This window comes from Neofelis nebulosa, chromosome 16, assembly GCF_028018385.1.
Source record: "Neofelis nebulosa isolate mNeoNeb1 chromosome 16, mNeoNeb1.pri, whole genome shotgun sequence".
Lineage (NCBI taxonomy): Eukaryota > Metazoa > Chordata > Mammalia > Carnivora > Felidae > Neofelis > Neofelis nebulosa.
The window spans coordinates 31,978,089-32,003,632 of record NC_080797.1 but is presented as its reverse complement, the minus strand read 5'-3'; the positions used below and the strand labels follow the sequence as shown (position 1 = coordinate 32,003,632).

The 25,544-nt window shown below is 46.1% G+C and overlaps 1 protein-coding gene across 4 annotated transcripts in view; it reads left to right on the top strand.

Annotated features, from left to right (window-relative positions):
• The window catches only part of LOC131497275 (cytoplasmic phosphatidylinositol transfer protein 1-like), a 104,933-nt gene that overhangs the window by 60,980 nt on the left and 18,409 nt on the right, over positions 1-25,544 (top strand). For all 4 annotated transcript variants that reach the window (XM_058703462.1, XM_058703461.1, XM_058703463.1 and 1 more), the window contains exons 2-3: positions 470-618; positions 17,341-17,437. In XM_058703462.1, coding sequence (XP_058559445.1) covers positions 470-618; positions 17,341-17,437 — 246 coding nt within the window. The remainder of the gene's footprint in view (positions 1-469; positions 619-17,340; positions 17,438-25,544) is intronic.

Genomic DNA, 25,544 nt, shown 5'->3' with positions numbered 1-25,544 from the left:
GGACAGAGAACTCCAGGAGAGTTTGAGACAGATGACGGAAGAGATAGGTGACATCAAGTCCACTTCTGCCCAGCAATGCAGTTAATTAGGCAGAGAAGGGACAGAAATAACACGTCCTGGCCTGTTTGTTGCCAAACAAAATCGGACTTTAGCACCATTTAACCCTGTAGGGCTGATGTTCCGCACCCGCCCCCCCTCCCCCCCGCCGCTTAGTCTGCCAGCCACCCCGGCAAGCATCACCAGGGTGATGTAGAACATTCACAGGAACACACCGTATCTACACTCTACTCACAACTGGTTCTCCTCCCCGCTCCGGAGGAAAAACAACACCAGGCCCATGTGTCTGCCTTCTTTTCTGGCAGAAAGTGCTGACCATAGTTGCTTGCCACGCCGTGGAAGTTGGGGGGGGGGGGGATGTTTTCGAAGGCAAGCGGCGGGGCTGACCTTTCTCCCACTGTGTGTTTTGTAGTACAAAATCGGACAGCTGTACATGATCAGCAAGCACAGCCACGAACAGAGCGACCGAGGAGAAGGGGTGGAGGTCGTCCAGAATGAGCCCTTTGAGGATCCTCACCACGGCAACGGGCAGTTCACCGAGAAGCGGGTGTATCTCAACAGGTAAGTCACGGCAGCCGGCCATCCACCTGCAGGCTCTCCCACGCCACCCTACGGCCGAGCTGGGGGCGGTGTGTGGGATAAAAAGGTGACCTGAAAAGTCACTACCTTTGCCCGCTCCATCCACCAGTCTCGTAGCTTCCCCAAAACAGAGTCCCCTGCCTTCGGCAAGAGAGTCCCCAACTGCATTTTCATGAGGAGGGGCTTTCCTCTTCCATTTCCCACCCGCTGGATGACACGTTAAGATGAAATTTGGTCTAAGGGATTACAGAGCTTTGTCTTCTACCCCTGGTTCAGTGTTAGCAGCGGGAAAGAGACGGCTTTGCCTGAGGGTTGTAGAGACGTGTCAAAGATGCAGTGTGCCACTGGGGTCTTGACTTGGTAAGCGTTCTCGTTCCTGCCAGGGGACCACGCGGGTGTTCACAAAGGGAACTGCCAATGAACGCTTGTTGTTGCTTCTTTGGAAGGGTAAATAAGCAAGGATCATAACCCAGCACTCATCGGGACAGCCGTTTCTGCTTTGCAAAGCGTATTCTTTAATCTCTTGCTGTTTTCTTACCATTAATGGCATAGTTGATTATCGGGGCTTGTCTGATCTTCTCCCCACCCAGTACCCGTTTCCAGCCCGTTTTCTTCCATTTTTTTCTCTTCCAGGTCAGGACATTTGTATACTCACTGGAAATATATTTTATTGGAATTAACTGTCTGCTCCAGTGAACCAGTGGATGACTGGTTTGGTCTTTGCTATTCCTGTGCATTTCTGTGCATACTCTTTACCCCCACCTACGGCTCCTCCTGTTGGCCCCGATGTGATTATTCAGAAAGCATTTCCAACGTAATAACTGGACAGCGCCCCAGTTTATTCACTGATACTCGTGAATATTTATCCATTCTTTGTGCCTTGACCATGAGACATTTCTGAGAGGAGCCACACTGGGACTCTGCCATGCCCACATGGCCTCCACCTTCCAGCAAGCTCAGGTGGACTATTTCTTCTCGATGGGTGCATTTGGGTCCTGTCACTACGGTGTATGGAAATCTCTCAGGCCGATATCCTGACAGTGAAGGCCATGGGCTGATTAAACTGACATGTTTTAATCTACCCAGGGATGCAGTATCAGGGAATTCCTGAGTCACGATGAAATGCAAATGAGATTGATCTTATTCATCTATTAGGAGCTGTGAATTCGCAGGATTTGGAACCAGTTCAGCCTCCAGCCAGCTGCCGATTTGCAAGAGTAGCTGAGCTCTGGGACTGGCCTGGGGATGACTTCCTTACAGAGACCGGTTTCTCATTGTGCTGCTTTGGCATTCTTAGTGTGGAGGGTGAAAATCAAATACTGAGCAGGAATCACCTGTGTAGAGCAAAGAGGAGTGAGCATGATGTAAGAAAATAGATACAGACCTATGGAAAATTCCATTCCTTGGCAGACAATTGCCTTTTCCTAAATTATTGCTTAGGAAATGTTCCCTACATACCAAATTAAAAAAAAAAAAAATTAGAAAGCTTCATATCTGGGGTGTCTGGGTTGGCTCAGCAGGTTGAGCATCCAACTCTTTTTTTTCTTTTTTAATTTTCTTTTTTTTTTTAATTCACATACAAATTACTTAGCATATAGCGCAACAATGATTTCAACAGTAGATTCCTTAATACCCCTTACCCATTTAGCCCATCCCCCCCCAACCCCTCCAGTAACCCTCTGTTTGTTCTCCATATTTAAGAGTCTCTTATGCTTTGTCCTCCTCCTTGTTTTTATATTATTTTTGTTTCCCCTCCCTTATGTTCATCTGTTTTGTCTCTTAAATTCCTCATAGGAGTGAAGTCATATGATATTTGTCTTTCTCTGACTGATTAATTTCGCTTAGCATAATATCCTCCAGTTCCATCCACGTAGTTGCAAATGGCAAGATTTCATTCTTTTTGATCCCCGAGTAATACTCCATTGTATATGTACACCTCATCTTCTTTATCCATTCATCCATCGATGGACATTTGGGCTCTTTCCATACTTTGGCTATTGTTGATAGTGCTGCTATAAACATGGGGGTGCATGTGTCCCTTTGAAACAGCACACGTGTATCCTGTGGATAAAGACCTAATAGTGTAATTGCTGGGTCATAGGGTCGTTCTATTTTTAGTTTTTTGAGGAACCTCCATACTGTTTTCCAGAGTGGCTGCACCAGTCTGCATTCCCACCAGCAGTGCAAGAGAGATCCTCTTTCCCCGCATCCTCGCCAACATCTGTTGTTGCACAAGTTGTTAATGTTAGCCATTCTGACAGGTGTGAGGTGGTATCTCAGTGTGGCTTTGATTTGTATCTCCCTGATGATGATTGATGTTGAGCATTTTTTCATGTGGCGGTTGGCCATCTGGATGTCTTCTTTGGAGAAGTGTCTATGCGTGTCTTTTGCTCATTTCTTCACTGGGTTATTTGTTTCTTGGGTGTTGAGTTTGGTAAGTTCTTTACAGATTTTGGATACTAACTCTTTATCTGGTATGTCGTTTGCAAATGTCTTCTCCCATTCTGTCTTTTAGTTTTGCAGATTGTTTCCTTTGCTGTGCAGAAGCTTTTTATTTTGATGAGGTCCCAGTAGTTCATTTTTGCTTTGTTTCCCTTGCCTCCAGAGATGTGTTGAGTAAGAAGTTGCTGCGGCCAAGATCAAAGAGATTTTTGCCTGCTTTCTCCTCAAGGATTCTGATGGCTTCCTGTCTTACATTTAGGTCTTTCATCCATTTTGAGTTTATTTTTGTGTCTGGTGTAAGAAAGCGGTCCAGGTTCATTCTTCTGCATGTCGCTGTCCAGTTTTCCCAGAACCACTTGCTGAAGAGACTGTCTTTATTCCATTGGATATTCTTTCCTGCTTTGTCAGAGATCAGTTGGCCATACGTTTGTGGGTCCATTTCTGGGTTCTCTATTCTGTCCCATTGATCTGAGTGTCTGTTCTTCTTTTTTTTTTTTTTTTTTTTAATTTTTTTAATGTTTATATATTTTTGAGAGACAGAGAGTGAGCTGAGGAGGGGCAGAGAAAGAGAGACACAGAATCCGAAGCAGGCTCCAGGCTCCAAGCTGTCAGCACAGAGCCCAGTGTGGGGCTGGAACTCGTGAACCACGAGATCATGACCTGAGCTGAAGTCGGACGCTTAACCGACTCGGCCACCCAGGTGCCCCTGAGTGTCTGTTCTTGTGCCAGAGCATCCAACTCTCGATTACAGCTCAGGGTCTGATCTCAAAGTTTGTGGTATCGAGCCCTCACTACATTAGCCTCCTCGCTAATAGCATTGGATTCTCTCTCCCTGTCTCTCTGCCCTTCCTCCACTCTCTCTCTTTCTCTCTCTCTCTAATAGCACTGGATTCTCTCTCCCTCTGTCTCTGTCCCCTTCCCCCATAGCGCTGGATTCTCTCTTCCTCTCTCTCTGGCCCACCTCCACTCTCTCTCTCTCTCTGTCTCTCTCTGTCTGTCTCTCTCAAAATAAATAAACAAAAACTTAAAAAAAAAATAAACCTCGATCTTTTCCTGAAACAGAGCAAGAACTGTCCAGCTGTCTCTGTCATGGCTGTTTTCTCTATCAGAATATATGATGTTTATTTTAAAGGAGAATAATAAACATTAGTAAGAGGGAAATTTGTTATAAATAGAATATCTGGACTTCCAGTAATAGAAACTAAAGAGATGAATGTGGACCCTCCGCCCCGCACCTCCTGTGGCAAACACAGGATGAAATATAACAATATAAAGCTGACTCAAAACAAAGAAAGGGAAATCCTCAGGTACGAGAAATAAAGAGGAGACGCAAACCAGAGTGGAAAGCTGATGAGCTACGGCTCCAGACGCTGGGATATGTCAGAACTGACATACAGGGAATGTCGTGCCCATAAGGAGACAGGAAATGTGGGTTTGGGCCCCTACAAACGGGGTCTTGGAGCTGAGAGTCGTGCACAAAAATTGTTCCTAACGATCGAGTACTCAGAGAGGTTATCACTCAGAGGCACACATGGACAGAACTACTAAAGGTTTTATTAGAAGTAGAAGGAAATTGAGCCCAAGAAGGAGGAGCGGAGGATCCAAAAGTAATAAGCCGAGAAATTGGTAAACATCTCACTGAGTCTGAATCAGCATAGGATGTTTTAAAAATCCTGCTAATGAGCCTATACTCTTGGAATTTAAATAATGGACAATGATAGAAGATGAGAGGGTAGTAATTATCATAAAAAAAAACACTGTCAGTTGCTAATATTGTTTAAGAGGAGGAGACAAATGTTGATTGATTTAAAAACTGTTGAGGCATGTGTGCATATTCAAAAATGTAAAGATGACCTCTAAAGAAATGGTAAAACACTACAAAACTCCCAAGAGAAAATGTGATCCATCAGACAGAAAACAGAGTAAGAACAGAGACAAGCCTACAAAAGGCATGGTAAACAGAAAATGTAAATTTGGGGGGTGCCTGGGTGGCTCAACTGGTTAAGCATTGGACTGTTGATATTTGCCCACAGTTCACAGCATCGAGCCCCTCATTGGGCTCTTCACTGACATCGTGCAGCCTGCTTAGGATTCTCTCTTTCCCTCTCTCTGCCCCTCCTCTGTGCTCACTCCGGCTCACTCTCTCTCTCTCTCTCTCTCTCTCTCAAAATAAAGAAATAAACTTTAAAAAAAACATAAATTTTGATGGTAAGATAAAGCAAAATATATCAGTGGTCACACTGAAGGTTTGTAAGTTAAATCCCACACCTGAACCAGCTCAACAAACATAGGACCACACTGACAAAAACACAGGTAGCCTGAAGTTATAACTGGAGATTTTAATATACCTGTTGAATAAATGGATAGAGCAAATAGCCAAATTAATCTAGCACACATAGAGCAGATGTAAACAGCAGAATTAGAACTTTGATGTAGTGGACATTAATAGACCCTAGTACCAACATGCTTTTCTCTTTCTACTTCTTCTTCTTTTTTTTTTTTTTAACGTTTATTTATTTTTGAGTGAGAGAGAGAGGCAGAGAGAGGGGGATAGAGAATCTCAAGCAAGTTCTACACGGTCAGTGTAGAGCCCAATGTGGGGCTCGAACTCATGAACCATGAGATCGTGACCTCAGCCGAAGTTGGACGCTCACCCGAGCCACCCCGGTGCCCCACCAACCTGCTTTTCATAAACGCATGAAAATGTACAAAAAAACTGACGACACACTAGGCAAGAAATCAGTCTCAACAACTACCAGAAAATCAGTGTCATGTAGATCCTGTTTGCTGGTTACAAAGCCCTACAATAAGAAATTGACAACAAGTCAACTTCCTCATCATTCAGAAATGTAAAAATTTTTAAATAATTCATGGGATAAAAATGTCCATACTCCTTTTCTCGGCCACCTTTGCAGTTAGGGATGGCCATGTGACCTAGTTCTGGCCAACCAGATGTAAGATTTTCCTCCCTGATGAAGAGTCTGGCACCCAGCTGGCTCAGGGTAGAGCACGTGACTCTTGATCTCTGGGTTGTGACCTCGATACTGCACTCCGTTGGGCGTAGAGAGATTACTTAAAAACAAAAATCTTAAAAACAGAGAGAGAGAGAGAGAAAGACGTCCAAGAGGCATAATCTTGCTCTAAGAAAGGGAGGAAATGAGAGGAGACTTCTGGGAAGGTAACTGACAGTGTCTACCACCCGGACCTTGACAATAAAACTGAACAGTAGTGCAAGAAGGAAACTGATAGACCAATCTCTGTTAAGAACACAGACGTGAAAAGCCCATATAAAACATTAGCAGATCAAATACCTCGGAGAATAATAATAATAATAATGATAATAATAAATCATGACTCGACCAGACTCTCATATTGTTAACACCAATATGGGAATTCAGCAAGATTGCTGGGGATAAAATCCATGTACAAAATCAGCATTATTATACAGCAGGAACAATAAGTGGAAAATGTAACTTTGACAAAATTCCATTAGAGGGGTGCCTGGGTAGCTCAATCTGTTGAGCCTCCAACTCTTGATTTTGCCTCAGGTCATGATCCCAGGGTCATGGGATCGAGCCCCACATCGGGCTTGGCACTGAGCATGGATGGAGCCTGCTTGGGATTTTCTCTCTCTCTCTCCCCCTCTCCCCTCTCCCCTGCACTCTCTCTATCTCTTTCTCTCTCTCTCTCTCTCTGGAAAAAAAAAAAATCCATTATAATAGAAAAAGGATAGGCAAAGAAATTTAAAGGTACTCGGTAATCAATCTACAAGATATACAACATCTTTTTGGAAGGAAAAACAAAACAAAACAAAACAGTAGTGGAGGACATTTTTATCTTCTTAAAGTAGGCTCCATGCCCCCACCTGTGGCTCGAAGTCACAATCCTGTGACCAAGTGTCACATGCTCCACTGACTGAGCCAGCCACACATCCCAGTGGAGGACATTTTTAAAAACCCTAGACAGGGACACCTGGCTGGCTCAGTCAGTGGACCATGTGACTCTTGTCAGGGGTCATGAGTTCAAGCCCCACACTGGGTATAAAGCTTACAAAAACAAAACAAAACAAAACAAAACCGAAAGCACCCAAAATAACACCCTAGACAAGTGGTAATGTTCATGGATAGGAAATGCCGTATTATAAAGTTGCCATCAATTCCCAAATTATAAATTTTATACAAATCTAATTAAAATGCCAACAGGGTTGTTTCTAAAATAGAGTTTGAGAATATAATTCTAAAATTCCTAGTTGTTATAGCCTTATAATGAGGTTTGGTATCTAGCGGGGCAAGTCCCTTCTACTTATTCAATTTTTCCAAAATTGTTAATATGAATATTAAGATCAGAGAACCACCAATGATGTGAAGAATGACTGAAAAAACCAAGGGCATTTAACCTGGAAAGGCCAGACTCAGGGTGTGTGATGGTGTAGGCAGGTGGGAAAAGAATTAGACATGCATATTCGATAAGACCTCCAGGGGACCAACTGGACCAAGACCAACAGGTAAGAATGCCAGGAGAAAGGTCTAGGCTCAGTTTAAGGAAGGAATCCAAGTGCGTGTGTGAGAACCCAGAAGGGCGCCTTAAGAGTCCGTAATGCTTTTGCTGGGGATGCCTGAACATGAGCGGGGCTCCCACCTACCGGACTGTTCTTGAGCAGATTTGAACATCAAATAGGTGGTTAAACTGGGCACCCTTTCAGATCCCTTCAACCTTAATTTTCTATGCTCAAAGTAAGTGGCAGACATTATCCTGACTCACCTCCAGCATTCGTAAATGAGTAACCAATGAGACATTGGAGAAAAGTACTTTCTGTTCCCTTTGCACGAGTCTGAACTAGGTCCATCACTTTATAACATAAAAGACTCTTGGTATATTTGGAAGAGTGTGGCACATCTCTTAGGACCAGGGAGATGATGGTTTAGTAAGAGAAAAAGAAAAAATGTCTATGCGACGTACTAGAAAATAAGAATATGGATCTCCGTAATCATAAAAGAACACCAGATCCGTTACTTTGTTACACACTGGAGCCACCTTGAGTTAATCATGTCCTGCACGCACAGGTCATGGGACTGCTGTCTTGGCAAGGCTGCTTCCTAATTGAAATTCATTTAAATAGGTACTTATTGGAACTTTAAACGTATAGTGAATTGTTCCTCTATTAGGATCACTTAGTAAGTAACACGTGGCCTTTGCCTTCTGATCAAAGCAAGATCTGGGCTGACAGTGTTTAGCATTTGCGAGTCTATCCGTCCATCTTGGGAATGGTGTCAGGGAGGAAAATCTTTTGCTCAGCCCACTTAGGCTCTGTCAGCGGGGGCCTACAAATTAAACTAAAACTGACGGATTCGTGGGAGAAAAGACATTTGTTTTATTCATGGATGTACATGGGAGCCCCCCAAAAAACAGTCAGTTAGAGTTTGGGGCTTATATGCCATTTTACTAGGGGGCGAGCAGGGTGAAAGGGAAAGGCACTTCTGGAAGAAACAAATGGCTTTCATGAAAAACAAACGGGACTTGAGGAGGATGGATAGGAGATATGATAGTTTTGTGACAGCGGCTGTTTATTAGCCAGTTTCTTCTCTCGATGATAACTTCTCATCTCTGGTGATAGGAGTCAGTCTTCCCTGGTTGTGAACTTCCTGGGGAGGGGATTTATGACAGCTGAATTCTTTCGAGAGGCTCCGCTTTTATGCTGATAAGGGCAGTTCAGTGAAAGCATCTTCCTGCAACTGTTGATTCTCAAATATCTTCAGCTCCAAATAATTCTTACACTGCTGTGGGTGGCATCTTGGAGACCCCTTTGCCAGCCGCAGGGAAGTGGGTTCTGAGAGCTGGACTGGCATTAGCTGAGACGTCACCGTGCCCACTTAATAATTTACACGCAGGAACATCTGTGTCCCGTGAACCTGCATTCATGAGCTGGCAAAGTGAGTGAATTTTCTCCCTTACATCAACCTAAATTTTTTTTTTTTTTTTTACATGTATTTATTTTTGAGAGACAGGGAGAGACAGAGCCCAAGTGGGGGAGGGGCAGAGAGAGAAGGAGACCCAGGATCCGAAGTAGGCTCCAGGCTCTGAGCTGTCAGCACAAGGCCCGATGTGAAGCTTGAACTCACAAAAATCGTGACCTGAGCCGAAGTCGACCGCTCAACCGACTGAGCCACTCAGGTGCCCCTCCTTATGTCATATGGGAAGGCAAATCACATTTAGAGATAGGTTTATCAATCTGTTCTTACTGGAGTTACTCAGAGCCTGGGTAGTCAGAGCCTTCTCTCTGAGTCTGACCTGAGCAGAAAGGACATTTCGTGGAAGGATGTCAGTGGCCCACAGAACTGCCTGCAGGCTTGAGAACGGGCAGCTGCCTGGGCACCTGCGAGGGGCCAAGGGCAGCAGACAGACTCCATTCTGCCGGCACCACCACGACTGCCATGGATGGGTCCAAATTGTCCCTTTTTTTTTCTTTCTTGCTATCACTTATTCCAAAATCCCAACACAAGCATCCCACTGAGTTTCCGATCCAGGCTCGGGCTGCCAGTGAGTGGGGAGAGGGACTTCCAGGCTGGTTTCCAAAGTGGCTGCATTTTACATTCCCTCCAGCAAATGTGTGAGGATGCCAACTTCTCCACGTAATCACTGCCACTTGCCATTGTCTGTCTTTTTGATTCTAGCCATCCTCGTGGGTGTGAAATGGTATCTCATTTTGGTTTCGATTGGCATTTCCCTCATGACTAATGACCGTTGAGAATCTCTTCTTGTGCTCATTGGCCATTTATTGGAGAAATGGCTGTTGTTGTCCTTTGCCCATTTTTAAATGGGAGTCTAATGTCTTTCGAAAATGCCATCCGTCCTTTTATTGGCTTGTATCTCATCTCCCAGGGAGGGGATTCCTCGGGCCCCTCCCTACGGCGTCTGAGGCACCGCTGGGTGCACCGTTCATCTCGGCGGTTGCCTCATGCGCTCGGAACATTACATTACTTCTCCTACGTTAGTACATTTGGTGATTGTCCTTGGGCCTCCGATCCAGTTCAGTTAACCAAATAAGTGGTATTTCTTGGCTTGGCTTCAAAAAAAATCCCCGTTTCAACTGGCATCCAGGGAAAGGAGGCGAGATACTCATCAGTCTCTCCAATAGTGATTCTAAATAAAACCTGTCTCCCAGAATCAGATGCGGGTGGGTCTTTTCTCTGGTCCCTTTTCATTTTCTTTTCATCTGTAGCATCTCTCCCGTCCCTTCCCATGAAGCCTAGGAGGGGAGGGATTCAGGGATGGGGGTGGGGGGCATGGGAGAAAAGAGGGAGCCTATTTTTAGGCTTGTTTTTCAGTCATGAAGTGTCATGTTCTTCCCCACCACGGCTGCTGGATTAATTAGGCTGTGCTGGCAGCTGCCCGTCAGGGAGGGTTGCCAGCTTATAACGGTGATTCCGCCCAATGCCTGAATCGATCTAATGACGAGGACCACCTTTCTCCTGTTCCATGGCTCTGGCCTTCCAGGGTCACTCTCCCGGCCTCTGTGTGTCGCTGGGTAAGAGAGGGCCCAACTTCCCCAAGCTACGAGTCCTGTTTGGGCAAGCAAAGCCGCCCGCCGGTCACTTTGCCTACCAGCTCGTTGGTCCAGCTTGGTTGCCAGGGCTTGGCTCTTTCTCTCACGTTGCCTTTCTCTTCTCCCAGGTCTGCCAGATCTGCCAAGCAGATCGGTCTCATCTCTTAGAGCTTGCCCAGAGTAAGAGCTCAGTGCCCAGAGCTTGTGTGGCCTGGGGAGAGCCCGCTGCCCAGGCAACAGGTCAGAGAGAGATTGTCGAGGTCAAAGATTCTGACCTGCGGGCTTATTTCCTTGCCGTGTTGAAAGAATCTTTATGATCAGTATTGAATGTTTGGAGTCAACCGTTACTCATTCAGGAAATAGCTGTTGGTGCCTGCTGTGTGCCAGGCACTGTCCTAGGTGCTGGGCATGCAGCAGGGGCAGAATGAGGATCCCTGTCCTGGGGGATCTTACCTTCTAGGTGGGAGTGACAGTGCGCAGTGGCCATAACGTATGGGAACATCAGATATTTCATTTTTTAATGTTTATTTATTTTAAAAAATTGTTAAGTGTTTATTTACTTTTGAGAGAGAGAGAGAGAGAGAGACAAGAGCGTGAGTGGGGGAGGGGCAGAGAGAGAGAGAGGGAGACACAGAATCCGAAGCAGGCTCCGGGCTCTGAGCTGTCAGCACAGAGCCCGCTGCGGGGCCAGAACCCACGGATCGTGAGATCATGACCCCAGCCAAAGTCGGACGTCCCACCGACTGAGCCACCCAGGCGCCCCTGAACGTCAAATATTTTAGAATATTTCATCTTACATATTCTACGGAAATATATAGTCAGTGTGTAAGTATTGAATATAATATTCAATAAATGAGATTGATTAACCTACTGTATTTTGTATACTGGAGAAGTAGAACATGTAAGCGACTTCCTCCCAGCGTGCCTTTCAGTCCATGCAATTCTGCTCCGTTCCGTCTCGGTCCTTAAGAACATGCTCCAGATTCTCACGTTGCCAGGATCTCTCCCTTCTGCTCCTCATTCACCTTCTCCCATGGGAACTCACAGGAACAGAATGTTGGCCTGGCTGGATCTGAAAAGAACTAGAACGTCCATCCAGTCAAACACGTGCCACCTCGGTCCTGCCTCACTCCTGACCAATGCCACTGACATCACGTGGCCCTCTCCCTTGAGTGCTTCCCAGCGTGCTAGCCGTGTTACCATAACGCTGTCCGAGCACAGCCTTCCAAGAACTGACACACAGGCAGACCTTTTTTCCCAGAATCCCAATGCAGACTGCTCTTAAAAAACATTTTTTTTAATGCTTACTCATTTTTGAGAGAGAGAGAGAGACAGAATCCAAACACAGGGAAACATAGAATCCAAAGCAGGCTCCAGGCTCTGAGCTGTCAGCGCAGAATCCGACACGGGGCTCGAACCTACGAACCGCGATCTCGTGCCCTGAGCCAAAGTCGGCCGCTTAACCAACTGAGCCACTCAGGTGCCCCCAAACTACTCTTTTAAGTAGGGAGAGCGGTGGTGGCGTGTAAGTGAAATTACGAGCAGAATTCAAAGACCGGCCAGAACAGTCATTAATCGGAGGTCAGCATACGCGGAACTGGGTACTGACGATTCTTATCAAATAATTGTCAAATGCCAGGTTGGAAAGAAAAGGTGAGAACATCCCTCCTGGACCAGCGGAAAATGAGGTTCTAAAAGGTAGCTTCGTCCTTTTTAGAAGTCCCTTAAGTGGGCTTTGCTTATGTGAGCACAATCTCCGCATCGACAGTGACAGGTTTCAGGGACACTGTGAGAAACGCCTGAGCAAAGGGAACCCAGACAGGCTGTCTTTCTGCAGGGAATGTTTTAAGTCCAAAAGGTGGTTGATTCTAGTGCTGCGTATCCCGCATGAGTCGGTGGGTAAAACAGCTCAAATAAAGATTCTGGTGCAGACCATCATAACTCTGATCCCCGTTGAGAAAATGAAATTAGACTCCATTTAGACCACATCTGGCCTAATGATGTTCAGTACCTCCTGGGGCCAAAAAAATATTCCCAAACGAGCCTAGATTGTAAAGAGAGATTAGATATCAGGGCAAGTCTGGCAATAATCTGGATTGTAAAGTGCCAGAAGCTTCTAAAGAAGGGATGGTTTGGGTTTTCAGTTCCGGAAGCTCTTGATGAAGTAAATAAACACGCTTCAGCTGAGACCAGTTAGGTTATGCCTGCGTTTTGGGGCCTTCCTATCAGATCAGTTGTAATTTAGGGAGACCTAGGGAACCGGTGAGAAGGTTTCAGTGACCATATCCACTGAGGTCCAAGGCCGGGTTTCCCAGTCTCGGCACTGTTACTAATATTTGGGGCCAGAGAATTCTTTGCTGTGGGGGCTTTCCTGAGCATTGCGCATTGTAGGGTGTTGAACAGCATCCCTGGCCCCTACTCACTAGGTGCCAGCAGCATCCCTGCCCCCCCTCCCTCAACCTCTCATTTGTGACAACCAAAAATGTTTCCAGACTTGGTCAAATGCGCCCCCCCCCCCCCCCCGCCGGGGAGGGGTGTAGAATTCCCCCTCCGCCCCATTGAGAACCAGTGCTCTAGGGTGACGACCATACCAGTTTGCCCAGGACTGGGGAATATTCTGGAATGTAGGACTTGCAGCACTAAAAGCAGGACAGCCTCATGTAGACTGGGATGGGTGGGTCACCTGGGTGTGTCATTGATAGGTTCTGTGTTTCATACTAGAGTTTAAAAGTGGAAAAAAATACATAAAAGTGAAAAGCCAAGCGTTTTGAAAAGTCTGTCTTTGGGGGGCATTGACAGAGGTGTTTGGGCAACAGTATCATTCCACGTCAGCACGTTTTACGATTCTGTAAAGGCTTCAGGGTTTTGTCTGTCCGTCTGTCCCTTTCCTCCGTGCCTCTGAAGCCTGACATGGTGATACGGGCCATTGGGAGGTCTGGTCCCGGCCAGTGGATCAAGAGGACATGATTCAAACCGTGCCACCATTCCAGAAGAGAGACTCTTACATTTTTTTTTTTTAATTGATGTTTATTTATCTTTGAGAGAGAGAAAGAGACAGAGTGCAAGAGGGGGAGGGACAGAGAGAGAGGGAAACATAGAATCCGAAACAGGCTCCAGGCTCCCAGCTGTCAGCACAGAGCCTGACACCGGGCTCGAACCCACGAACTGTGAGATCATGACCTGAGCCAGAGTTGGACACTTAACCAACTGAGCCACCCAGGCGCCCCCTCCAGAAGAGAGACTCTTGTTTGACACCTGGGAGTGAGTTTGAGTGACAGACTTCTTAGAATTGGAGGCTGTGTGACAGTATACATCATGAAAGTGACAGCAGCAGTGGGGACTAATTTAATTCCATTTTCCTTTGCAGCCCTGATAAATCATTGCCACGGGGAAAAATAAATTTTACTTCCTCAGACAAAAATGATTTGAATAATGATGTGCTCTGGGGAAAGTGGGGGCTGAGAGAAAGTCTGTTAGTGGGATTAAAATATTTGAATATTGTATCATGCAACTTTCTGCCAATGCCTCCTGCCCCCGGCCCGGTAAATGGCTTGTAGTGAGAGGTTTTCCTTCCTAGACTAATTGAAGAATCCTGTAAAGTGGCATCAGCCCTCTTGGCTGAATGTTGTGGGGTTTTTTTAGGGTGTCTCTTTGGAAAAGGCAGCTTTTTCCAGTGCTTCGTATCCTGGATGAGTTGGTGGATGAAACACCTGAGCTAAAGATTCTAGGGGCTGAAGTCCTGACCACGTACAAATAGGAAAGGTCTTGGCGTGGGTAGAAAATTGCTAGTGCTTTTCAGCCAGTCTCCTTCCAGGAAAGGGTTGTTGAATGGGGATGTGGTTCTTCTGGGAGGCTTTCTAAGTGACCTGGGGTCTGAGTTATGGAGGGAGGGGGCTGGGGCCCCAGAGTGCTATGCCTCAGGAGCCTAATGCGTATGGGGAGGGGTTCCACCCCCAGCGTGGACAGTGGAGAATGGGCTCTGATGCTTGTAGGGAGACCTAGGTACTTGGTCTTGGTCCGAGCTAGAGAATGCCTAGCTTTCTTTGGGGGAGATTCTACAATGCTGTTCCAGTCCATTAACAGCCCAGGGAAGCCACCTGCCTGTGAGTAGAAGCTGTGTCTTCCTACACCACCTGCTGACGTGCATCGCCCTGGGCTCTGGGGCAGAAAGGAGGGAGCCCCGGGGGGACTTGTGCTCATGCCCATTAACTGCAAGTAAGCCCAGCGCAATTTTCCCACCCTGCACGTCAACCCTGGTTGCCCTGCTGCTTCCGCGACAGAAAGGATAAATCAAAGGCAAAAGCTATAAAAACCCCCGTCAGGAAGCAGCTCCTTCCTTTCAAGCAGTGTGAACGTAAGGTAAATGAGCAGTTACTGCAGACCTGATTTTATGGGAGTGAGACGTTCTGCAGGAGAGCGGCAAGAAAAATCGCGATGCGGGGCAGAAAATGCTCCTGCCCACGCTGCCCAGCCCACTGGAGAGCGGTGGCCCTCTGTCTGACAACCCCCCCCCCCAACTTCGGGGAAGCTTTGGGTCCCCCATTTGATTTGGCCCTGATGAGCCGCCCGGAGCTTTGGGTTAGGTCCGGCTGGCCACTGAAAATACATATTTGTCTTTAAAAAAAAAAAAAGGGGGTCCTGGACACTGTCAGAAATAAGAGAAGCAATTTGAGAAGACATGCGAGGTGCACAGTATTTTTCTGGCTCGGGTTGTCGTTTAAACTCCATGTCCGAGAGAGGGTGGGGATTTGGGGTTCTGTTAGCTTGATGGCCCCGTTTTCTTGGAATTCACAACTGCCCCGTAGTGTTATCGTCAACATGGTGGCCTTCAGGAGCTCAGGGTCTGTGTCCTCTCGGGGTCTGATGTCCGGCTAGGCCCAGAGTCCCAGACCCTTGAGCTGGAAGCCCCAGGGTGGGAAAGGAGCAAAATGGGGTGGGGGCCAGGGAGGCGCCTGGGGGGCTCAGTCAGTTGAGCTTCTGACTCTTAATTTCAGCTCAGGTCATGATCTCATGGTTCATGAGTTTGAGCCCTGCATCGGGCTCTGTGCTGACTGTGCAGAGCCTGCTTGGGATATTCTCTCTCTCTCTCTCTCTCTCTCTCTCTCTCTCTCTGCCCTTCCCTTCCAAAATAAATAAATAAATAAACTTAAAAAAAAACTAAAACAAAATGGTAGCATCCGGAAAGACACAAAGCCCCCAGGTATAGTGCTGGGGGCGGGGGCAGGGAGGTAGAATAAAATCATGCAGACATATTTAAGGAATACAGGGGACTATATATTTAAATATAGCATTTACAGAATTCTCTGGGCCTGTACTGCTGTAGAGTTGGCCCCTGAAGGAAAACAAAGCCAAATAAAGCTAAACAAAACTCAGTGAGTCTTTGGTGTACAAAAGGTCTTGAGACCTGTGCCCCTGGGTTTTCTTTGTTTTAAGAATTTGTTTTCTGCTCATGGCTGCCCGGGTTCCTGCTCCAGGGAAAGGCTCCATCACTGTATCATTTCCAGTGGCTGCCTTAACAGATCCCCACACACTGGGTGGCTTCAAACAACGCAGATTTGTCCTGTCTCGATTCTGGAGGCCAGAAGTCTGAAATCAAGGTGTGGGCAGTGCTGATTGCCCATGGGGGCTCCGCGGGAGAGGCTGTTCTGTGCCTCCCTTCCAGCTTCTGGTGTCTGAGGCAATCCATGGCTCGTGGCTACATCCCTCCTGTCTCCAGCTTCTGTCTTCACCTGGCTTCTCCCCCTCTGTGTATACCTGTCTCTAAATCTCCCTCTCCTTTCTCTTACGAGGACACTAGTGCCTGGAGTGAGGGCCTAGCCTAGATCCAACGGGATTCCATCTTGAGATCCTTAATTACCTACAAAAGGCCTGCTTTCACCTAAGGTTAAGTTCACAGGTGCTGGCGGTTAGGTCGTGGCTACATCTTTGGAGAGGACACAAGTCCCCCAACTCCAGTCACCAAGGGGCTATGTTTTGTTCTTCTTCATATCTCTAAAATCATTACTGTCTGTCGTTTTAGTTCGTTTTTAAAACATCGCCCTTGTGGATTGTTGAGCTGACACCCGGCTCTGACATTTGCCTCCGTCTCCCTCCCTATTCGGTCTCAAACATCCTGTCCGACCACTTCCGCCATATGACTCCTAGGAGACCAAGGCCAGGCTGGCCACACCCTCCCGACGGCGCACCTTCCAGGCACTGAAACCTCATGTCCTTGTAGATCAGGTCAAAGAGGACAAGCTAACAATCGTCTGAGGTTCCCCATCCCCACACCCACGCTGCTATCTGCCTCCCCACATTTTAAGAGCGTATGAAGGGGCCCCTGGGTGGCTCAGTCGGTTGTGCATCCGACTTTGGCTCAGGTCCTGATCCCGTGGTTCGTGCGTTCAAGCCCTGCATGGGGCTCTCTGCTGTCAGTGTAGATCCTGCTTTGGATCCTCTGTCACCCTTCTCTCTGCCCCTCCTCCACTTGTGCGCGCGGTCTCACTCTCTCAAAGATAAAAAATAAACATTAAAAAAAAAAGAGCATATGAATATGCACAGAAAATGGTGAACTATGGTGAAAACCAGAGGGATGGGGAAGAGATGACCCGTGGAGAGAAGGGCTGTCTAGGCATGCCTCCACTTTCTCTGGCAGTTTATCCAGAAAGCTGTGGGAGCACGTGAGATTCTGGACAGACTCTTTCTAATTGTCTTTTTTTTTTTTTTTTTTTTCCTCTTAGCAAACTGCCCAGCTGGGCTAGAGCTGTTGTTCCCAAAATATTTTACGTTACAGAAAAGGCTTGGAACTATTATCCCTACACGATTACAGGTAAGTCCGTTTTACAACCGGCAGGTCACATGTAGCAAGAGAACGTAGTGCGGTAGTCAGATTTCACTGATTCAGGGTTTATTATCCAAGCAGGGACTGTGAGAGCCCCGTAGTATCTGTCTCTTCACCATTTGCCTTCGTCCTTTGAGATCAGTGCTCTTCCTAGGGGGGGCTGGTAGGAATTGAACTAAACCATTCCAGCTTGCTTCTTAAAGTGATTTTATTAAATAGCTTGTGGAGAAGGAACGTGAAAGGTTTGTTGTTGTTGTTGTTGTTTTTGTTTTTGTTTTTTTTTTAGTAATATGTCTAGAGTTTTCATGATCCCTATTTCTCCCTATTTCCTCAGTAGTCCCCAAGTAATTTGGGGATGTGGTTTGTAAATAAACAAGTTTGTTTACTTTGATTTGTTTTACAGCTTCTCCCAAAACGTTGACTATAATTTATGTCAAAGGTTCTATTGGGTCTCTCTGCCCCAACTACTTCCTCTGCAGTTGGATAATACGATAATTATAAGATCACTTTCCCTCTTACTTGGAATGGGATGTTAATAAACTCTGTGTTGATTCTGAACTAGAAACTGTGCTCCCAAATTTGGAAGGTTTGGTTCCTGTCCCTCAAACACGAAAATTCAAGACCCTACTTGAATATCATAACAGGCTCTTCTTACTGGTTATAAAAGCTGTTTTTCCACTTAAAAGATTTCCTTTGTGGTTAATGAAATGCTCCACTGAAATTATTAGTCTTTAATTCTGCTTTTATAATGCCAGCTCGCTGGTTTTTAATTAGCCACAAACCTATAGGCTAATTGAACCTTGTCGTACAGTCCTTATCTGCCCAACCACAGAAGTATCATCTGTAAGAGTTTCTTGAGCAAACATGGAGATATTTATGAAAGTTCAGTTTTTGGAAGGTTTCTTTAACATATTTTTAATAGTTATAATTCACCAGTAGTTGTTAGTTCTGTGGTTTTATAAGCCATGTGGTTGCATATAAGCATGGTCTAAATCATCATTTTGTCTCTCTTTTTTCTTTTCCCTCTTGCCCAAATGAACATCCGGGACCAGAATACACAGTAAGTGTCATTTAATCATTTTTAAATATTCAGTTTAAGAACAGTGGAGTAATTGGAACTTCCTGTGTCTTTCTCATCGTACCACGTAATAAAAAAATAGGGGAATAATTCAAATCAGAAATATTTAAATGTAGGCTATTACATAGCTGTATGTAATGCAATAACTTGCATGTTCTCATTTGTTCAAGAATATGAATGTTAATTTGAAATGCCTTGATATTCACCTTACATAATTAACTTTTGCTTGTATTTTTAAATAGCTTGACTGCTCTACTGGTGATAGTTCAATGTAATAGAGCAGTTGCCAGAAATACAATATTAAAGTGATGATAATAGCTGTTGACAGAAGGCGGGGCTGATACCTAAAGGCTGTGATCTGATCACTTATTGGAGAACCTCGTAACTAGAAAGACGTTCATTCAGATTATTTTCCTCTGAGCTCTGGATTGGGCAGTCTTGATGGCTTGATGAAAATCATTTGATTTCCTCCTGCCCTAAGGGCCTCTAAAATCGTTACTTAGTTAGCATTAAAAAGGGAGACCCTATAGTATCTCTGTGTTATGGCGTTTTCATTTGGATCATTTTCCTCAACAACCAACAGGTCAAGTTGTCATAATAAAAAAAATGGGGGGTTGCCCGGGTGCTCAGTCAGTTGAGCATCCAACTCTTGACCCCAGCTCAGGTCTTGATCTCAGGGTCGTGAGTTCAAGCTCCGCACTGGGCTCTCTCTGGACGTGAAGCCTACTTAAAAAAAAAAAAAGAAGAAGAGAAAAGAAAAAAGAAAATGGTTAACTGAGCTATAATGGAGTTGAGTTTTTGGTCTTAATCAAAACAGCCAAAGGAAAGAGACCTGGTGAGAGGGAAGTGGAGGAAAATGATTCATTGTGTCCTTGGCAAGAGCACAGGGCTTTGCACATAATGAATGCTCAATAAATAGTCATTGAATGGCAGAAGGAAGGCGAAAACAGATGGATCATCTCCTCAGGCAGAAGGGTCACCGGCTTTGGAGTCAGGTAGGCCTGAGTGTCCTCTGGCTCTGGCTTTGCCACCTTCCTGCCCAAAGTTCTTAAGCAAGTGATCCCAGTTGCCAGTTCTTTAAACTTACATGACTCTATGAGTATATTCTCCCCTGTGCTTTGCAAAATGAAGAAAATAGTAGCCAAAGTTGTTCACAAAATTAAATTTATTCCACTTCAAGTTTCCTTTAGGAGAATAAATTACATCCCTCATTCTTGGGTATTACAATGTCTTTCCTTGGGCCACCTGGGTGGCTCAGTCGCTTGAGCACCTGACCCTTGATCTCAGCTCAGGTCTTCAGAGTCGTGAGTTCAAGTGCAGCATTGGGCTCCATGCTGGGTGTAAAGCCTATTTAAAAAAATTTAGATAGGTGCGCCTGGGTGGCTCAGTCGGTTGAGCGTCCGACTTCGGCTCAGGTCACGATCTCGGGGTCCGTGAGTTCGAGCCCCGCGTCGGGCTCTGGGCTGACGGCTCAGAGCCTGGAGCCTGCCTCCGATTCTGTGTCTCCCTCTCTCTCTGCCCCTCCCCCGTTCATGCTCTGTCTCTCTCTGTCTCAAAAGTAAATAAATGTTAAAAAAAAATTAAAAAACATTTAGATAAAAAAAATTTTAGATAAGAAAATTTAGATAAAAAGATAATAAAATATATTTCCTTTTACGAAACGATAGGAATATATATAGCATTTCTTCCCTAATGTCTGTAAAAAGGCAATTCTTTGGCAAAATACAAATATTACATTTTAGAAGTAAGCAGCTTAACTTCTCTGAACCAGTTTCTTCATCTCTAAAATTGGACTAAACCCTCTTCCATAGAGCCATTAATAGAAGGATTCAGTGATTTAACATGGGGATCAGAAGACTTTTTTTTTTAATGATTTTATGTATTTTTGAGAGAGAGAGAGCACGTGTGGGGGAGGTTCACAGAGAGAGGAGGACCAAGGATCTAAAGCAGGCTCTGTGCTGTCAGCACAGAGCCCAACGCGAGGCTCGAACTCACAAACTGTGAGATCATGACCTGAGCCCAAGTTGGACGCTCAACCGACTGAGCCACCCAGGCGCCCCTAGAAGACGTTTTCTGTAAAGGGTCATATAGTAAATATTTTCTGCTTTGCGGGCCAGCTTCCGTCACTGTGAAGGCAGCCATGGACAATATGTAAAAGATGTTGGCCTGGTTGAATTTCCTCGGACAGCAGGCCCCGTTGGGTCCCGGGCTATAGTTTGCCAACCCCTGATGTATACAATGGTTAGCACGTTGCCTGTACATAGCAGGCAATTAAACGGTTCCCCACCAACACTATCCCCAGTTCCATGGCTGCTAGCAACTGAACCGCCTCTAAGAGGAATGCTTGGGTATCTTTTGAGTCTTGCTTCTGTTAACAGTTGTGCAAGTTACCTCCCTCTAAACCTCCATTTCATCATCTGTAAGCGGGGAAAATGTAGTAACTATCTCATAAGGGCGATACGAAGATGATATTAAATAATCTAACGTGAAATCTTAGCCCAGTCTTTGGTGCATGGCGAATGTTCGATAAATCTTCAATGCTAGAAGCTGCCATCATTACAATGGAAGTCCTATGGGCGAATAAATGGGAATACATCTTGGTGCCCTTCAATGTTGACTGGGCTCCAATTCTTAGACCAGATGGGGCTAATTGTCTAGAATATTATTTGATTTTATTGACATCTGATGTTATCCTTTTTCCTGCTTCTCCGAAAGCTCGTACATGGACTTTTCACTTGAAATGTGATCAGTAGTTACAGGGACAAAAGAATTCATGTCCCTATAACTATGCAAAGGCAGTTATTTGCTCAGCGAGCTTTAGAATTAGGTCACCTTGACTTGACCCAAAACTCATGGCACTTATTCCCCCAGAAGCCAATGACCATACCATGAAATGTGGGGGTGATTCATGGAGAAATGAAGTCTGAAAAATGCTTGACATCACGTTCAGTTTTTAAGAACATACATTATAGGACTTTGGTTCTGAAAACAGGATGCATCAGAATGAAGACCACAGCTCCTGACAAAGCCATTCCCATGGGGACGCACCTCCTCGGGCAGCCCTCCTGTGAAAAGCTTTCTGGCCAGCCCCCATTACCGTGGACTCGGTCTCCTGTGCTGACCTCTGCACAGGCCACGGCGGATTTCTCAGGGGTCGTGGCCTTTCCTTCTGTCTAGCTTCTGCCCCACGGGACTCCTGTAGGTCTTTTTTTTTTTTTTTTTTAAATGTTTATTTTTGAGGGAGAGAGAGACAGACAAAGCACGAGCAGGGGAGGGGCAGAGAGAGAGGGGAGACACAGAATCTGAAGCAGGCTCCAGGCTCCGAGCAGTCAGCACAGAGCCCTGACACGGGGTTTGAACTCATGAACCGCGAGATCATGACCTGAGCTGAAGTCGAACACTTAACTGACTGAGCCCCCAGGTGCCCCAGCTGTAGTTCTGATCACACAGCTCAGACTTTCAGAGGAGCATGTTATTTTATTTCTATTTGAGAAAACTTTTGGGATAAAAGAAGTTAGTTATAGTTGTATAGGCTCATACTCACCCCCTTCTGTTTGACTCGATGTATTGCTTGATCTTTTCTAGGGCCCTTATTTTTTTTATTTTTTGTCAGTTCCCCCCTAACGGTACCCCCAATCCTTGGGGTAGTTGATTAGGCCTTCTGAAACAAAGTACCACAAAATAACAGAAATGCATCTTCTCATGGTTCTGGGAGCTTAGAAGTCTGAATCAGTGGTTGGCTGGGCCATGCTCCCTCTGATGCCTTATAGGGGCAGAATTCTTTGCCTCTTTCCAGGTTCTGATGGCCTCAGGTGTTCCTTGACTTGTGGCTGCATAACTACAGTCTCTGCCTCCGTCTTCACATGGCATCTTCTCCCTGTGTGTGTCTGTGCCTTCACCTGGTGTCCTCCTTCCTGTGTCTCCTCTTACCAGTTCACCAGTCCTGAGGTGACTGGGTGGCCCAGTCAGTTGAGCGTCCGACTTCAGCCCAGGTCATGATCTCATGGTTCGTGGGTTCGAGCCCCACATTGGCAGAACCTGTTTGGGATTCTCTGTCTCCTTATCTCTCTGCCCCTCCCCTCCTCTCAAAAATAAACAAACATTAAAAAAAAAGAGAGAGAGGGGCGCCTGGGTGGTGCAGTCAGTTAAGCGTCCGACTTCAGCCAGGTCACGATCTCGCGGTCCGTGAGTTCGAGCCCCGCGTCAGGCTCTGGGCTGATGGCTCGGAGCCTGGAGCCTGTTTCCGATTCTGTGTCTCCCTCTCTCTCTGCCCCTCCCCCGTTCATGCTCTGTCTCTCTCTGTCCCAAAAATAAATTAAAAACGTTGAAAAAAAAATTAAAAAAAGAAAAAAAAAAGAGAGAGAGAGAGAGAGAGAGAGAGAGAGACCAGTCCTGTTGGATTAAGGACCTGCCCTACTTCATCTTATTATAAATAATTCCATCTGCAGCAGCCTTAAATCCAAATCAGATTACATTCTGAGGAACCCGGGTTAGGACTTAAGCACATATCTGGATCGTGGGGCGGTAGGGTGGGCAGGGACGCGCACGCGCGCACACACACACACACACACACACACACACACACACACAATTCAACCCATAACACCATCTTTCAGTTTTAGATCAACAATCATTTATTAAACACCAACAGTGTATAAAACATCATGCTAGTAGGTTCCATTGAGTAGCTCCTGTGCTTTGGGGAGCCACAATCTTGTGGGGGAGAAGCTAGACATTCCAGTGGCAGCCATCAGCAAGGCACGGGGTTTTCTGGAGGCAAAATGGGACAGGCCATCATTCAGCCCAGAGGGCAGGCTGACACCAGACCTGCCCACTGAGCTGGATGAGCTCTGAGTGAGGCTGATGGGAGAAATTCAGACCAGAGGGCAGAATGCATGGCACTGGGCCATCCAGGCAGACAAGCAGGTGCAAGGAGCAAAGGTGAAAAGAAGAGCCTTGGTCTCTGGACCGGGGCCCGGAGCTTGGTGTACAGGTAGGAGCAGGACACGGCCATCTTTCACAGGGGACTTGATCATGAGATGTGGGAGTGATAAAGTCACCAGCTTTAGCAAGTGAAAATACAGAATGTCCTGTTGAATTTGACTTTTCAGATTAATGGCATATCGTTTTTAGTACTTCTCAAGTATTGCATGGAATATACTTCTACTGAAAGATTGCTCATCTTCTATTTTTTTTCTGGCAACCGTATGGGAGGGGGGACAGCACTGGGGCAGAGCTCATGTCAGAGACTTAAGGACAAAAGTCAGGTTATAAGGACAGGGGCACATTGGTGGGCCAGAAGAAAAGGAGGAGAGGGAACTGTACGACTCGGCAGCTTGTCCTAAAGTTAACGTGCCACCTTAACCCGAAGGCCAATCCAGTGGCCTGTCAGAACAACTTAAGTACTTCCTGCCTCAGGTAGGTTTGGCTCAGGAAGTGAAATGGATTAAAGGGGGCGGGGCTTGGGAAGATGAGAGGAGAGCAGATGAGTGTAGAACTGTCAATATTTCAAGGAATATGTGTGCTAAGGGTTGTGGTTGAAGCACAGAGCGTTGTAGAAAGGAGAGAGAAATTTTGCCTGGAAGAAATAGGGAAGATTTCCTGGAGAAGGCGGGGTTTGAGCTGGACCTTGGGAATAGTAGAAGTCCTACCTGCAGACACCCGCTGTGTCTTCGTCAGTTCAGGCTGCATAACAAAAAACACCATGCACAGGGTGGCTTCAACAAGAGACATTTATTTCTCACAGCTCTGGAGGCTGGGAAAGTCCAAGATCGAGGTAGCAGCCGCTTCAGTTCCTGGAGAAAAAGCCCTCCTCCTACTATGGCTTCATAGAACTGGGAAAAACAGAAAGCCAGCTCTGATCTCTTCTTATGAGGGCACTTATCCCATTGTGAGGGCCCCACCCTCATGACGTCATCTAAACCTCATCACCTCTCCAAGGCCCTCCCTCCAAATGCCATCACATTGGAGGTTAAGGTTTCAAATATAAATATGGGATGGTGAGGTGTGGGGGCGGGGGGGCAGTCCGGAGCATGCACACTCCAGGCCCAGTGGGTAAGTGACATTGCTGGATCCTGGAAGCTTGGAGGCCAGGTCATGGTGGCTTTGAATGTCATGTGAGGTCTGTATTTAACTCTCTACAGGAGGCCACGTTGTTCCTGGCTAGTTCACTTTGATTTTCCATCCTAAACATAGCACAGGTTTTCTGTCTGCCTTCCCAGTGACTGGGGGTCTGGGTTTCTCCCTCTGGCTGCAGTGGTCATTCTGAAGTTGCCTCCCTCCCCTTGCCTCACACTCAGCCAAGTTCTCACGGTCTCTGCCCCGACAGTTCGGGAGGAAGAGCCCGCTCTTCTCCCTGACTCCAGGCTCTGCTCCCTGGATTTACGACAGATGCTTTCAATTGTCTTCATCCTTTTTTTCCTGTTTTAAATGCTTTTCCGTTGGCCTTTTTGTCCCCCGATCCTTTCACCCTAAATACCTCTTCTTGATGTCGTTTCAAGCCCGTATTTCCTGTCTGTGCCCAACGTTTTGCCCAGAGCAAAACTTCTCCAATGCCTGACTCTCAGCTGGGATCACCACACCCTGCCCTCCCTACCCTCCGGGGAGACACAGGGGCTCCTAATACTCTAGACCGCTCTCTGTTCTCATAGGATTAGCCCAGAGCAATGTTCATCTATTCCTAGGATCCCCTAGGTCCTCTATCTGACTGTCCAGCTTATTACTGAGACCTCATGCTGCCCTCATTTGTGACAAAACCCAGACAAGAGAACTTTCTATTTAGGGTCATGTAAGGCTTCAACATTATCACAGTGATCAAAACATAAAAGCTTTTTCATCACTGTGTATGACTGAGTCGTTAGGATTACGTGGAAATGCCATGTGCCCAGGAAGTGGAAAAAATATCTTTAGCTTGGTTATAGGAAAAAGTCTTAATTACACAGTAAACAAAGCCTAACACGATGACAATTTTCCAGAGGACGGACTATCTAGCCCGTTCTTCAAAACCTGCCGGTTCTTCTGTAGTT